This window comes from Linepithema humile, chromosome 3 (assembly GCF_040581485.1).
Source record: "Linepithema humile isolate Giens D197 chromosome 3, Lhum_UNIL_v1.0, whole genome shotgun sequence".
Taxonomy (NCBI): Eukaryota; Metazoa; Arthropoda; class Insecta; order Hymenoptera; family Formicidae; genus Linepithema; species Linepithema humile.
The window spans coordinates 23,256,913-23,272,050 of record NC_090130.1 but is presented as its reverse complement, the minus strand read 5'-3'; the positions used below and the strand labels follow the sequence as shown (position 1 = coordinate 23,272,050).

The 15,138-nt window shown below is 38.0% G+C and overlaps 2 protein-coding genes across 17 annotated transcripts in view; one reads left to right on the top strand and one right to left on the bottom strand.

Moving 5' to 3' along the window:
• The window catches only part of Hnf4 (Hepatocyte nuclear factor 4), a 30,896-nt gene extending 21,103 nt beyond the window's left edge, over positions 1 to 9,793 (bottom strand). Inside the window, exons 1-2 of one of the 9 annotated variants that reach the window (XM_012361217.2) lie at positions 9,665 to 9,793; positions 6,574 to 6,710 (exon numbers count right to left, since the gene is read on the bottom strand). In XM_012361217.2, the coding sequence (XP_012216640.1) occupies positions 6,574 to 6,664 (91 nt within the window). In that variant the 5' untranslated portion in view covers positions 6,665 to 6,710; positions 9,665 to 9,793. Of the gene's footprint in view, positions 1 to 7; positions 691 to 6,149; positions 6,253 to 6,573; positions 7,867 to 7,994; positions 8,122 to 8,194; positions 8,516 to 9,664 lie in introns of those variants that run through there. The other 8 variants (XM_067351520.1, XM_012361218.2, XM_012361213.2 and 5 more) reach the window with 8 other exon arrangements.
• Positions 9,794 to 10,547: 754 nt separating this feature from the next.
• On the top strand, positions 10,548 to 15,045 carry LOC105668706 (E3 ubiquitin-protein ligase ZNF598). 8 transcript variants are annotated; one of them, XM_067351509.1, is made up of 4 exons: positions 10,548 to 10,775; positions 11,256 to 11,355; positions 11,431 to 11,849; positions 11,947 to 15,045. In XM_067351509.1, exons 3-4 carry the CDS (start codon positions 11,436 to 11,438, stop codon positions 14,293 to 14,295), a joined length of 2,763 nt encoding a protein of 920 aa, XP_067207610.1. In that variant the 5' UTR covers positions 10,548 to 10,775; positions 11,256 to 11,355; positions 11,431 to 11,435; the 3' UTR covers positions 14,296 to 15,045. The 8 variants fall into 8 exon arrangements, with proteins under 8 accessions (XP_067207610.1, XP_012216632.1, XP_012216634.1 ...); XM_012361209.2 differs by having other exon boundaries at positions 10,548 to 10,793; XM_067351510.1 differs by lacking the exon at positions 10,548 to 10,775 and adding an exon at positions 10,819 to 10,973.
• Positions 15,046 to 15,138: the final 93 nt, after the last annotated feature.

Genomic DNA, 15,138 nt, shown 5'->3' with positions numbered 1-15,138 from the left:
GACTCACCAACGATAGTGGTAGTAGGGGCGGTGGCGGTGACGGTAACGGTGGCAGTGATGGCGGTGGTAGTAATAATGTCGTGCAATGTGATGGATTCTGGTTCAGATGTGTATTCCAGTAGACTGAAGAATGCTCCATCGTTTATATTGTCCAAATCATTGTCGGTTTCATAAGAAAATGTCATTATGAACTACTGCTTTCTGGCTCTCTTTTGTTGTAGCAATCGCTGCAGAGCTCTTGGGAGAACAGATAAGTCGTCGTGCGACGTGAACTTGCGGCAAACAGAATGATGTACGATCGGTGCATTCTTGTCGAGCAAATTCTATCCTTGTCGTCGATGAGGATAACCTGACACTACTAGTGGGTACGGGATAGGTACGAATCGAGAACACCGTACGAGTTGTACGCATGTCGCACAAAGGAGCTTCCGATTCACATGATTTGATCCCGACAAACGCACTAATGTTGAGGCAGGACTTTTGGAAGATCGCCGGGATAGAGCTCGCAGTGGGGAAAAGAGCAGAAGAAGGGAGGAACGACTCAAAACTGATAATCTAATCAGAACCGTGTCCCGCTACGTCGCTACACGCTGATGCACTTTTTTTCTTTCTATTGTAAATATTATTTCAATACGCTAGATATTAGTTATACAGTTTTTTTAATAAGAAATATTTTTTGAATCGGAACACTTTTTCGAGAATTAGCTTGTAGTGTTATTCAAGAGAGGAAATAAAAATATTTAAATTTTTTATTATTTATTATTTTTGAAAGTATTTAAATAAAATAAGTATTATTTAAGAATATTTTTATAATCTCTTATGTGTTTCCCGAAAGAAAAGTCTATAAATTATTTTAAAAATTAAAGAGACACAAAAGTCCAGTTCGTTCTGAAGCAGATATAAACGTATACTATATATTTGTTTCTTGACATTTGCAAAGTAAAACTTTCTCTTCGATTCTTGAAGCGAGCAAAATTTAACTACGCATTACTAATTAAAAAAAAGCTGTACAACATATATATAACTAGTTCTTGCTGAAAGAAGATGTGCGTCCGGTTTTTGGCAATATATTTACGCATATAGCGTTAGATATTGCTGTAAAAAGCATTGACGACGCGTGTTAACGTCGTGCAATGATGGCTCGATAGCGAGATTATGTAAATGACAATCATGCGAGAAAAACATGGTAATCAATGTACGATAGAATGGCGTCTGTTGTAACCAGGTCGACGAAGTAAGTGCTCGTCATGATTTTTTGCAATGATACACCTGCCAAGCCAGTTTTCCCCATCGACAAAGCAATCTATCTTATTTTTCAATGTCTCTTTCGAGCTTTGCAAATATTTTTCCAGCGATATTATCTTATCAATTTTTTTCACATTAAATCTCGAGAGGACACAAAACACTCGTATATGAGGTAAGCAAAGCCCTATTTGGACTGAGTTTTAAAAAGCCAAATACTTCTCGCTTAAATGTTTGTGTGCCCGATTTGTCTGTCGTAATGACATTTCGCATACATTTTTCCAACTTTATGATGATCATATCTTAAATACAAAAATAGTGAAAGTCGCTATAAACAATTTGTGTTAAACATCGTGGCAAACTTTGTCAAGGGATAATCTATCCTAACGTTGCGCTCTAATTAGACTTCAAGCTTACAGAAAATTGATCGACAGTAGGTCGTGCGAGAGAATAATATGACGTCATATATGACATATATGACATTATATATGCAAATCTTAACTTTCGAGGCAATTTGTCACGTCCAGCAGATTATTTCTTGCTACACTTTTCTAAACAGACTGACATCACGTGCTTGTGTTCTCGCGACAAACGTGTTTGAGATTATAAATTGTGACGCGTTCTTGTTAACTGCAAGTAACACCTGGGATAATATATATTTAGAGTTAAATATAACATCGCATAATATTCTTATGCTCTTGGAAATTCCAAGAGGCCAATAAGTCTCCTCGACTTTTTTAATCATCACGCGCGTGAAGTATCCTGAAAACATATTTTAATGCAAATGTAAACTGTTTTCTGATGTAAAGTTTTCATAATTTAATTTCTTCATTCTTTCGCATAGAACAAATTCTCTAATTTATATTTTTTTATAGCTAAAATTTTTTTCCAAGTTTGTCAATTAATTTACGTCGTAATGATGATACGTTTAAATTGTGGCAAATGATGAACTACTTTGTACGATAACTATTTTCGAGAAAGAAAGATCGAAGAAAAATAGATTTATGAAGGAATCAGTAGTGTTTTTCAAAAATATTTATCGGTAATCACAGAGTACTGTGAGCAAGTATTTCATGATTTAATATATCGAGAAAAGTTCAGCAGTGTCATTGCATTTTGCATATTTGTTTTTTAAGTGACATATGAAGGACATTGAAGCACTTTTGTTAGAATAAGACGCGCGTGTCGAGTGTGTGCTGTAACATGCATGCAAATTCATTATTGATAGATTACGTGATTAAAGATTGTCAATTCTGTTCAATAGATTGTAAAAAAAGCTTAATACGTTAGGAAGCTGTAATGATGTATGAGCTAATCGTTTTAAAACAGAAAAATAGATAAATTTTTCCAGCGCAATTCTTACAAAATTAATGTTGCTATTGCAATACAGTTATCCTACAGTTCGTGGGATGAGCAGTAAGAAATAATTATGCATTATGCATTAATATGTTTGACAAACATAGCATAATCACAAAAAATTACGATTTAAAAAAATATATTTTTTAAACCTTAAGAAATGTTGTCTTCACACAAATATATTATATTTCTTGGATTAATAAGCAAAATTTTAACTATATTATTAATTTTGAACATTACATTTTATAAATTAAGTAATAATTATGTAATTCGTTGGAAGATATAAGCTATTGAACATTTTATAATGCTTCGTGAATCTAGCTAAAGTTAATAAAATCAATTTTAAATAATTTTTTGAAACATTGAATTACATTAATCCAAAAAATTTATATATTTATATTATTTTAAATATCCTTTAGTTTTTTAATCCTTTCTAGAAACACTTTTCTGTGACAAAATAAGATACGAATCAATATGTGTTTAATTTAGACTCTTGCATTTGAGCGAAATATTTATAACGTTACCTAGCAACGTTCCAATATAATCGATTTGTTAATCGATAGCCTTATCGGTTTCACTGCTTATCTCAAATAAATTAAAGGAAAACAAAAAACATCTAAAAACAATAGCGGCCAAGTATAACTATTTTTCATGGTTTAAAACAATCTACATCTTATTTTCCACAACGAAATTAGGCACGACGAAATAAATCAACAATTTTTTATTCACAATTTTGCAATCCAGTAAAATATTTCTAATGATACCTGATAATGGTATTCCCGATAACAATACTCGTTAATTGATAATGCGTGTCTTATCAGCTTGTTCTTATATTTATCTCCAATAAATTGAAAGAAAAAAAGAAATAGCTGAAAACAATAGCGGAAACTGGCAAGAGTAACTATTCTTTATAGTTTAGAACAAATAGTTATCTTATCAGTTGAGTTTTATTTATCTGTCTTGTTAAGTAATTTATGACATACAAGTTATAGAAAGATAAATAACTCTGCGAGTGGGGGGAGCTGTAGATCTTTATCGCGGGTAAACATCATTTTATTTTTTATATGCCAGATTATACCTAGCACGATTGCAAGCTTATTAACCTCGAGTAAAAAAAATGAGAAAAAAAACAATACAATTGCATAAATTTCGGTACACGATAATGATTTTCCATTGTAATACAATTAGTGGTTTATAAATGAAGAAATCAAAGTGGAAATCAATGGATTTGGGTATGATTTCAAGATTGCGTTTGCAAAATACTAGAAAGTGTATAATAAAACTGCGGTGAAACACGATGAATATATTGCGGCATAACGCATTAACAGAATATGTGTAATTAACGAATAATGTGATGAGGATCCCTGTTCGCGCAATATCGTATCGCGTAATACAAGCGCTTTTTTTCGTACACCTTTAGATAGATGCACAATTAGAGTGCGCCGAATATTGACAAGGTTGCACGATCTCGGCGACGATCCGACAGTCGGAAACTCGACGACGAGCTCTTTCCTTCTTGCCGCGGGTTATCTCGGATGACCCCTTCGCGACGGTTTGCTCATAATGTTATTATAACCGCCGATACAACACGCCGAGAATGCAACCTTCGATTTGTCATGCAGTCAAAACGTGTCGCGATTTACTGACAAATGAAATCCGTTTGACGATCCGTCCACGGTCGTCCGTCGACCGCGCCAAACTTTTCCGCCCTCGTTCTTCGAGCTTTTAAGCCCAATCTACAATGTGTTTTTTTTTTTTTTTTTTTCTGCCTTTTTGCCTTTATGTAAAGACATATTTTTCTTCGGAAATTTAGAAAGGAGAAATTGTAAATCACGATGTTTCTTGACTCTATGCGACAAACACATAAAAAGCAAAAATAGGAAAGGCAGAGAGCAAGAAACAATATGCAAGAAGCACATTGTAGATCAGGCCTTAAATTTGTCCATAAATACTTGGGTAAAACAATCTTTTCTTAAAAAGAGAAGTGCTCATTTAATGCTCATTTAATGCTCATTTAATGCGCATTTCTGTAGTCTTAAAACGTTTCTGCCGGTTTAGCACTTGTCGATTAACAAATGCTAACAATGAGTGAATTATCATGATTCTAAGAAAAAAAGGTTAGAAATATTGCTAGAAATATTATTGCGCTGAATAATTGTGATTAGAAAGAGGATGTAAAAAAAATATATTTATAAAGCGCGAGTAATGAGCGTTTCTTCATCTTTCCCTATTTCTTTAGTCCTTATCTCACGTAAACACGCTGCTTCGTACGTGATATTCACTCTCATCGCGAATCATGGAAAGAACCACGCGCGAATGCCACGTGCTTCGACGAAGATGCGTTGTCGATGAATTACCGTTAATCGACTAAGACTAAAAGATTCAGTGTAGTAGGAAAATTATCATCTCAAGTGCGATTAAAGTAAAATAAAATTTTATCGAAACATATTTCGTTTCAAGCTCGAATTATTTCAAGTTCAAGAAATATTTTATTTATAACGTCTACAGCACACTCTGCATAATCTGTCAGTAATTAGAATTAAAATAGAATTTTATTAAAGATGTCGAGGCGCGCATATAATTGCAAAGTTATTCATGTTATTTTCTCTGGCAAGCAATATCTGGGTAAAAAATTAATATCGTCGATATTGCAACAATATAATGCAAAAACTTGTATATCGGACAAGTGTTTTCGCATAAATGATTTTATTCCTGCAAAGAAATAATTTTAAATAATATCAAAATCACGCTTAATAGAGACTATTTTATGAGCAATTTTTTCCCTTTACATTATTAACAAGCGTAATAAACGAGCGAATAAACGTTCACTTCGGAATCAGTGTAACAGGATATAAAAATGCAATATCAATTAAAAAATATCGTTTTTTACGTCTTTTGCAAAATATCTAATCACAGTGTACTTATTCGATTTGAATCGACCTTCATTTGAACGACTGACATTTTACTTTACAACAATCACTGATAAATTACTTTAAAATAATGGAATTAATTCATCAGTAATTATCGGTATTGATAAGAAATAGTTTAATTTTCTTCCTTTTTTTTAAAGCAGTATTAATATAATAAAATATACCACTCCTCTCGTCAACGAGTCCTATTTTCGATCTATTCATTCAGTATAAATTTCTTCAAAGTAATGAAGAATAAATGTTATGAAAAATACAGTAGACGATCAAGCAGATTTGTTTAAAGTACTGAATCATGCGTTGCAATCGATTTTCAGACTGGCCATCATTCTGGTACTGCGCAGCCGAGGTCCTCGGGTTATCTGCGGCTGCGGCACGGTATAGTCTTATCTCGCGCGCGAGCTTGTTCATCCCGCGCGAATTTTTACGTATAGTTGCCGGATAAGAATATGCGTGTCTGCGACCGATTGCGTAACAAGCGATGGCGCGTGCTTTTCTGCGCGGCTTTTCAATTTTTACACGCGCGCGCACGCCGACCTCTCTTTCTGAGCGATCGTCCTTCGCAATGAGCTATTTACGGCAACGTAACGAGGCGATACACGGAGAGTTTGCCAAATTGCTTACCGCAAAACGCGCGGACGTATTCACCTCGAAGCTGAAGGGAAGAGCCCGCATCTCGGGCTCGTGTCCAACGCGCGAACGATCGATTTTCGTCTTGTCTTGAATTCTAAACGCGAAGTATGCGTTAAATAATTAAATTCAGGAATAGATATATGTTTGTAAAAGAAGTTAGAATATGTATCGACAGAATCAACTTTGCAAGAGTATCTATACAAAATAGTTGTGCGTACGCATTTGCATTCTAGATACGCAGATACGATAAATAAAATACAGTGTTTCTTGTAAAAATAATCAACTTTGTGCACAATAGAGTAATAAATAAATAGAGTAAAGTGTCGCTGAATGATTTTGCCGCCAATTAACCCAGTGTAATTGCTCGTGAAGAAAGATGCTCGTTATACTACAAATTATTTATGAAAGTACTCACCGCTGTTCGGAGAGGAACAGGATGCCGGATGTCCTCTGACGATCACACTATCCTTGATGGTCATTAATTCCTGAATGTCGTGGCCCTCCATGTCGGGATCGGATCTACCCCCGTCGCCCACCTTGCTGCACCATCAACTGCGGAGTTGATAAAAATCGATTGATAATTGCGCGTATCGACACCGAAACCGGAAATCATCGAGAGTTCCGTCGTAGCGCCAATCGGCGCGCACTGTACGCCGGAAGATAGAGACGCGCGCAAGAGACGCTTTCGTCTGTGCAATCACAATTTTGCGAATGTGTGCCTAGCGTCGATGAGGGCAAATTACACGGTGATCGGTGCTTCGTGCTTCACTTTACTTAGCTCTCCACCGCGGCGGCCGCCGTGTTGCGGCTATTTCGGAAATATCGCGCCTATAACGTGCGTTACGCGGCTTGACCGTATCGCGCTATCTGCGCCCGTCACGCGTTTAATCTTCACTTTCGGGGAGATTAGAAAACGACACCACGAGCGGGAGGGATGAGAACCAGCAAATCGAAACGTGATTTAAATATATCTTTATTGCGTGCACCCGGTGAAATTAATCAATCATAATCACGTGTCTATCAGATATATATTCGATTAGAATTTGAGTGGAATTTGAGTAGAATTTTAAAGAGACGCTTTCGCAATCGCGATAAGGTTTAAATTTGGAAAATAATTTTTGTATAACTTTCGATAGGAATGATTCCAATGTTACATAAATAAGACTATGCTTCGTCTTTCTCTCTTGACGAGTGTAAACAGAGAGCAACAGGGAGGACGCAATCTGAACAAGTTAAAATTAAAACGTCTGAAATAGTTGAGCTATAAATATCGACTCGCGATTTATTCGAAAAGTTTTGCTGTATTTCCTAACAAATGTGCAATGTCTGGCTGCCCCAAAAATTAAAAGCGTCGACTTTCGCCTAGTGACACTAATACGACTGGTTAAAGCTAACACAAGGCATTGTCCTGTGATTCTTATTTTTGCGAAACACAATTCAAATTCTTGACATAAAGCATAGTGTCACTTATGCGGAGGCGTATTCACAGAGAACAGAAAGCGACTTGTTATTTCAAAAATCACTGAAAAATGAACACGCAACGAACAGTTGCGCGTTTCCATTGTAAAGAGGATTAAATACGACTATCATGAATAACAGTTTCTCTGTCGTCGCGATAACTTTAGAAGCTGACAACCGAAACGGATGTATTCGTGATTTCATTAAAGATGAATTGTAAATAGCACAATTCTGCCGAACCGAAAAACATTTCGAGATCGATCTTTCTAATGGCCTAATATTGCAACAAAATTTTTCACCGCACAATTTCTTCTGCTCAACGAACAAAATAATTTGCACAGAGAGATATTTTGATGAGAAAATCTAGTTCAAGTTTACCCACGAATTGTTGTTAACACGATATTCTTAGTAGTTAGAGCACCCTGTATACACGTTCACACATGGAATCGTATGCGTGCAACAACTTGGCCGGTTTGTCACTCTCCACTGTTCCATGTTATCATCGGAAGGAAAACGAGCGGACGAAAAGAGAGAGAGAGAGAGAGAGAGAGAGAGAAATAGAGAGAGTAAGACCTAACCTGATTGAGTCAACCGTGGCGCCTCTCGTCGTCGTGCTATGCGCACTGTTCGCAATCAGCGACGGTTGCCCACCGCAAATGACACCTGTTACGAGAGTGCATCGAAGAAGTCGATACACGTTCGCTGATGACAAATGGCTCATAAACCGGAACAAATAATCTTTTTATTCTTTATGTAGCTGCGCTATTTCCTTTTCCGACTCAATTCGGCTTTCTCGCGCGAAGACGACTGACACTCACGCATGCGCTCGCTTCATGGCACGACACAGCACGACATAGCAAACACTCAAAGTGCCACGGCGGAAAGTGTTCGTTTCACTGCCGCGAGATCGTGTCGCCACGGTGTATAGCGTTTTTCAGATATATATACCGAGTGGCATCAACCGGAACACACGGCGACGGCGCGAGATCGTTTCCGTGAATCGAAACTCCTCGGAGAGATAATCGTGTTTTCCGATGATAAACTGCCTCTTCCGCGCGGACAAACGAATCGATATTTATCGCACGTTAATACGCGCGCGAGATTGAAATATGCGTGACTTTAGCATTAATTAAAACAAATTATAATTCTCATGATTACCTAGATACTCGCACTGCAATTATGTTTTTTTTTTCCGGAGCAAGGATACATAAGGTCTGTTTTTTATAGCTGAACTGGCAGCACTAGTTCAGAGTTTATCTTTCTCCTTCCAATGTGGAGGGAAAAAGATAAACTCTGAACTAGTACAGCTAGTTCAGCTATAAAGAACAGACCTATAGATAATTTCTAAAACTCTTCAGTTGTATAAAAAGTTTGCCGTTTTCTAAAATCATACATTATCTACTTGTTATAATAAAGATCTTATTTCTTATATACTCGCAACAATTAATAAAAATGTATATTATATAAAGTCCATACATTATTAATAAGTGATCACAAATAAATCACAAAGTATATGTAGAAAAATGAGACTTTTATCATATGCAATAGTATTTCCTCTTATTACAGACTCAAGACTCATCATTGATTATCTATCATATTATCTGACATGTTGACTAATATCTTATGAAGAAAAATATAATTAAAAATTTTTTAAATGTACTTAAAAATATACTTTTTCAGAAAAATATTATTATATTATTCTTTTTAATAGTATATGCATGTACTATTACAAAGTACATTAAATTTACTGATTTATTCTCTTATTTTTTATATATTAGAATACAAAAAATGTAGAAATTCAATAATTAACTTTGACTATTTTTTTTAATCTTCTTGTATTCCCTCTAAAAAAATAAATCAATAAGTTTAATGTACGTAATCATTTTTCTAAAAGTTACTTGTTGAATTTACACACATTTATGCAAAAAAATGACAAAGACAGTTTTTTATAAAAGAAATTCAATAATCTATGTTATCAATCATACTTTAAATCGTTTCACCATTGCAAGATTAATAGATTAAACCGAATACTCCATGTGCATGCTTACCTTCATTATCACATTTACATCACTATCATTTTTCTCTATGTTGTGTTTGTCGAAACTTCACATGTCGCACCTATATAATAATTCTCGATTGATAGCTGCACGGTCAACGTGGTCTGCACTGTGCAAAAACTGAAAGAAGACTGCCTTGAATTAATAAATGATTGTTTATTCATTTTCTTGGATCGTATTAAAGGACTCTGTGTGTGCGTCGCATTCGACAGAATTGCTTACGTCATCATACTCGTTACAATGCAAAATTACAGTGATTATGATCGCCGTAAGGATCTCGATATATATATATGTATAACATGTAACACCAGTGAGCGTATATAAAAGTAGTTCACGGTGCGTTACATAATTTTTCTATATATATATATATATATATATATATATATATATAAAGTTTTTAATATTTAATGATAAATATTTATGACGAAATTATCAATTATGTTGAAGTAAGATTTACTTGACATTAAAGGATAAATTGTTTGTGTTATCAAACGAATACAATTCGGCAATTATAATATCTCGGCGTTTGTTGTAAAATGATGTCCAAAAAATCTCTAGACGAAAGAAACGACGGCATCCTGTATAAAATACGGCATCTTGTATAAACAAGAAATTCGAGTTTATTAAGGTTAATTCCGATCAAACATGGAGCCAGATATGAAATGCTTCTCGATGTATCAATCATGTTTATATCAGATGTCATGCAGATAGCGCCTCTTGCACGTTTTTACTCTTATGATAACATCACATATGTTGTTAAAATAATTCTCAATATATTCATATATTGGTAAAAAGAGAACACATCAATAACCTAATCGTAATCATCCGGCTTCCACGTCAGAGCCACGTTAGATCGAGGCAGCGTGCCTATCATATGTTTCTTTCTTTTTCAGGATTATCTTATACTTACAGCATCAGCATATCGTGGCGATTGCTCGGTATCACCGATCGGTACAACTGCTGCCGTTGTCTCGTGACGCAAACGAAAATACGAATGTGTACGCGTATAGAGGTGACATATGCTCTCTTTTCCGGGTTCGCGCGAGGCAATTTCTGACCTTCCTATCGTTGGCGCGCGAAGGTGACACGGCACGTACCGCAGGTACATAGCCGCAGGCAGGTAGGATTTGGTCGGTTCTTTTTCGACGAATCATTTTTTTTCGACCAGTCATTTTTTCTCGCCAATGAGATTTCATTCGAAATACTTGACCGATCGCTCGCTCGTACGCTGAAACTGCTCTCGTGATTTCTGTGAGGCCCGAATTATCGTGAGCCGCGATAACCTCATCTGCAGTCCACTGTAAGAAATTCTGCCATCTGCTGAAACCGCTGCCAATTTCGCCGAGCGGCTGTTATCTATTTTCGGAGGATCGTGTTCGGTCGCCGACAAATCTCAGAAGTCTCGAGCCACGACCGGATATTTTCGAGAATTGCGTTGCGTGACGTCGATCACGGCCGATACGTATGTCACGACGGCTAAACGTGCGGACAATTTGCGATTGCACAAAATTATCTCTTGCCATGCATGATGCCTTTTTTCTCTTCTGCTAACACTCCATCCTCACGTTATATTTTGTTCTAGGAACCGGAGGGCTGCAGAGAGACCTGTAATCGAAAAATATTTGATTGAAGCATTTATCGGCATAGGAATAATCTGTTCATTGGTACTTTGAGGAAGAAAGGTTCAACAGTGAATATTTTATCTTGAGAGTGAACAAAGTACAATAATCAACTAAGAGAGAGTTTGATTTTTGTAGCAAGAATGTCGGGGAACACTGATGGTTCTAATAATAATACCTGTGTGGTGTGCTACAAGAATGTCGACATTTACAGCATTGGCATGTGCGAGCATCCTGTATGTTACGAGTGTAGCACCAGGATGAGAGTGCTCTGTCGCCAGAACGAATGTCCTATTTGCCGTCAGGATCTGCCAAAAGTTGTGTTCACAAGAGAGATCAAACCCTTCCATAGTTTGACTAGTGCAAATCTACTAGATACCCGATATGACATCTACTTCAGTAATCTTGACATTCAGGAGAAATTCACCGAGTTGTTAATCAATACTTGCTCGATATGTAAGGAGAAGCCAGTGTTCAGCACTTTCCATAATTTAAAAGATCATATGCGACAACGACACGAATTGCATTATTGTGACCTGTGTGTGGAGAATTTGAAGGTAAGATATTAACTGAGTACGTAATATTTTCAACCAATGAATGACAAATGATTGATTGCAGTATATCATACTAATTAATTCACTAATTTGTAAACAGATATTTTCGCATGAAAGACGTTGTTACACAAGATCGAATCTAGCCACGCATCGGAGAAAGGGTGATATTGACGATAAAAGCCACAAGGGTCATCCACTCTGTGAATTCTGTGATCAGCGTTACATGGACAATGACGAATTATATCGGCATTTGAGACGTGATCATTTGTACTGTCATTTCTGCGACGCGGATGGTTTACATCAATATTATAGCTCGTACGACTATCTCAGAGATCATTTTCGACAGGAGCACTATTTATGCGAGGAAGGGGTGTGCGCGGATGAGAAATTCACGAGTGTTTTCCGGACCGATATAGATCTTAAGGCGCACAAGGCCAGCGTACATGGCAAGCAGTTGAGTAAAGCTGCCGCTAAGCAGGCGAGAATGTTAGAACTGGAATTCACCCTGGCGCCGCGCGGTGAAAATCGGATGAATAGAAGAGGCATGCTAGGTGCGTCGACTTCGAGAAACACAAGAGATTACAGTTCTAGGGATTACCAACAAGGCTCGATACCTGGCGGATCCAATTCGTTTACATCCAACAACGAGCCCATCTTTACGAGACAACCGTCTGTGGATGTACAGAGCACCGACGAGTTTCCTACATTAGGTGGTAGTGTCGCTCCTGTTGTTCCCACTTTAACGCAAGCCAAAAGCAGAGGAAATGTAACTATTCGCAGCACTGTGAGAAATCAACCGCTCGCTGTAACGGACGAGAATTTCCCTGCGCTAGGTCCAGAGTCGGCTGGCCCTAGTATATCGAAAACTGTCAACTTCAGTGTCTCCAGCAGTAGCAACTCCTCTGGATCCGGTGGCATAACACAGTGTCAAAAAACTTCGACATCTTCAAACGTTTCCATTCAGGTGAACCACGAATCTAATGGTACCGTTACCACAAGAGTGTCCGGACCCAACATCAGAATACGTCCCGCGCAATTGTCCATAGATTCCGAATTTCCTGCTTTGGGTAGTTCCGAACCGTCTACCAGTACTGCTAATTCGACTCAGTGGAAGGAAGTTTTACAGTGGACATGCTCGAAATCAGCACCGGCGAACGTGCCAAAATCCAAGAAAGTCGCACCGCCACCCTCAATACCGTCGCCGCCACCTATTCAGTCTGGCGAGGATTTCCCAAGTTTATCCAAATCGTCCAAATCAAAAAAACAATCAGTAATCACAGTAGTGCCATCATGGGGACAGAACTCGCAAAGTTCTGGCACTAGCAACAATACGAAGACGACGGATCAAACAAAGGGGAAGACGAAGAAGAAAAAAGCAAAGCAGGCTTCAAATGGCAATAATTCGAGCGGAAACGAGTCTAGTAGTTCTAAATCGAATGTAAATACCAATGTAGCGCGGAAGGACGTCGAATTGGCGTGCACCGATGACTTGGACAACTCTCACGTCGTGTCTAAAAAGAGTTCGCAAATCACACACGGTACTAATAACGATACGAGTAGTGACATCACGTCTAAGAGTTCGGCTGTGCAAAATTCGAAAGACTGGGAACATGCGAACAAGAAGGACAAGAAGAAGAGCAAGAACAACGCAGACGGAAGTTTGAGCACCGTGACAGTCATAAATACGGAATCTTCGAACGGCAGCAATGTTCTTCTAAACGGAGAAAAACAACGGAAGCGCAGCGAGCTCAAGATAGACAGTTTGAATGCGACCAATAATAATATCCATCGGACGGAGGACTTTCCTGCTCTAGGTAGCACCAGCGGCAGCAGACCGCCCGGCTTCACGAACCCGCCTCCCGGCTTCACTTCGCCGACTCTACCGCCACCCGGTTTCTCCGTCAAGTACAACAACACCGACAGACTGCACGGCAGCAACGGCTTGACGTTCACAAATAGTTCCGGCGAAAGCTACTCTATTCTGCCGGACAACAGCAACAAACACGCTGCCCACGCATACGTATCACCGCCAGATTTTCAGAAACGAAACACATGCCTCGTGGCGAAACTCAACGAGGTCCTTGTGCAACAAGACAAGATTGAGGAGTTTCGCTACGTGAGCGGCCTCTTTCGCGGAGGCACCTGTGATGCCGAAGAGTATTACACGCACTGTCGCAAAGTTATGGGGACCAACGCTTTCGAAAGTGTATTCCCCGAGCTTTTGGTATTATTGCCAGACATTGCGAAACAACAGGAGCTATTCAAGGTGCACAAGAGAGAAGCAAGCGGCAAGCCGAAAGGGCTGGAGATGTGCGCGACGTGCGGTCAGATTCTCAAGAACGGCCCAGACTTTAGAATGCATATGTCTAGTCACACACTGGAGAATCATTTTCCAGCGCTGGGCAAGAGTAATACGCCGCCGCCGAAGAACACGTGGGTACGTAAATGAGTCAATTACGCTCTTTCGTCGGTCGTTGCCATCGTTCTCGAGAACTTGAGTGAACCAAATATCTGCGCTGAAACAAAAGTTGTAAATACGTAACTCTTGTTGTTTGTACCATCACTGAGATAATCCTCACTGCGTTGTGTTTATCTAATATAATTATGCGAGCGTAATGCGTACTATTTATTCCAAGGGTCAGTCAATCCTTAGTGTTAAAACGACGGATAGAACTAGCGCTGATTATTCGCCGTAGGATTAATACCTGTTGAGTAAATTATGAGACGATTGATTGAAATAAAAGGAAAAAAAAAGATATATATATACGTTTTTACACACGGTTATATTGACTATGTAGTGCTTCGAAACGCCTCTGACGTGATAAATGAGATCAAATATTTTTTTGTATAATAAACTTTATGAAAAATAAGATACTAAATACAAAGTCTGTTACAAGTTATAAAAGTGGACGCATGCATATATTATATATAGCGACGTTGCACACTAACGTTTCAACGATTATCTATTTCTGTGCTGTATTTTAAGACACCGTGTACATAAAGTTCGTAAATAGAAAAGCGTTCCTTCTGTAATTTATTTGCCATCTTTCTCCAAATAGAGATGGGATAGATTGCTGTGGTACATATGAGAGAATAACACCATACATTAACAAACTGTTTGATACGTTATACATTATACAGTACTTGTAGCACTACTGTACTGTTTTGTACTGTAATAAAACTGTACATTTTCAGTTAACATGACAATACATAATTTTAATGAGCGAGCAAATGCGCGCGAGTGCTATTCCTTCTGGCCTGCTTCTTCCATAGCTTCCACCCATTCTTTTGA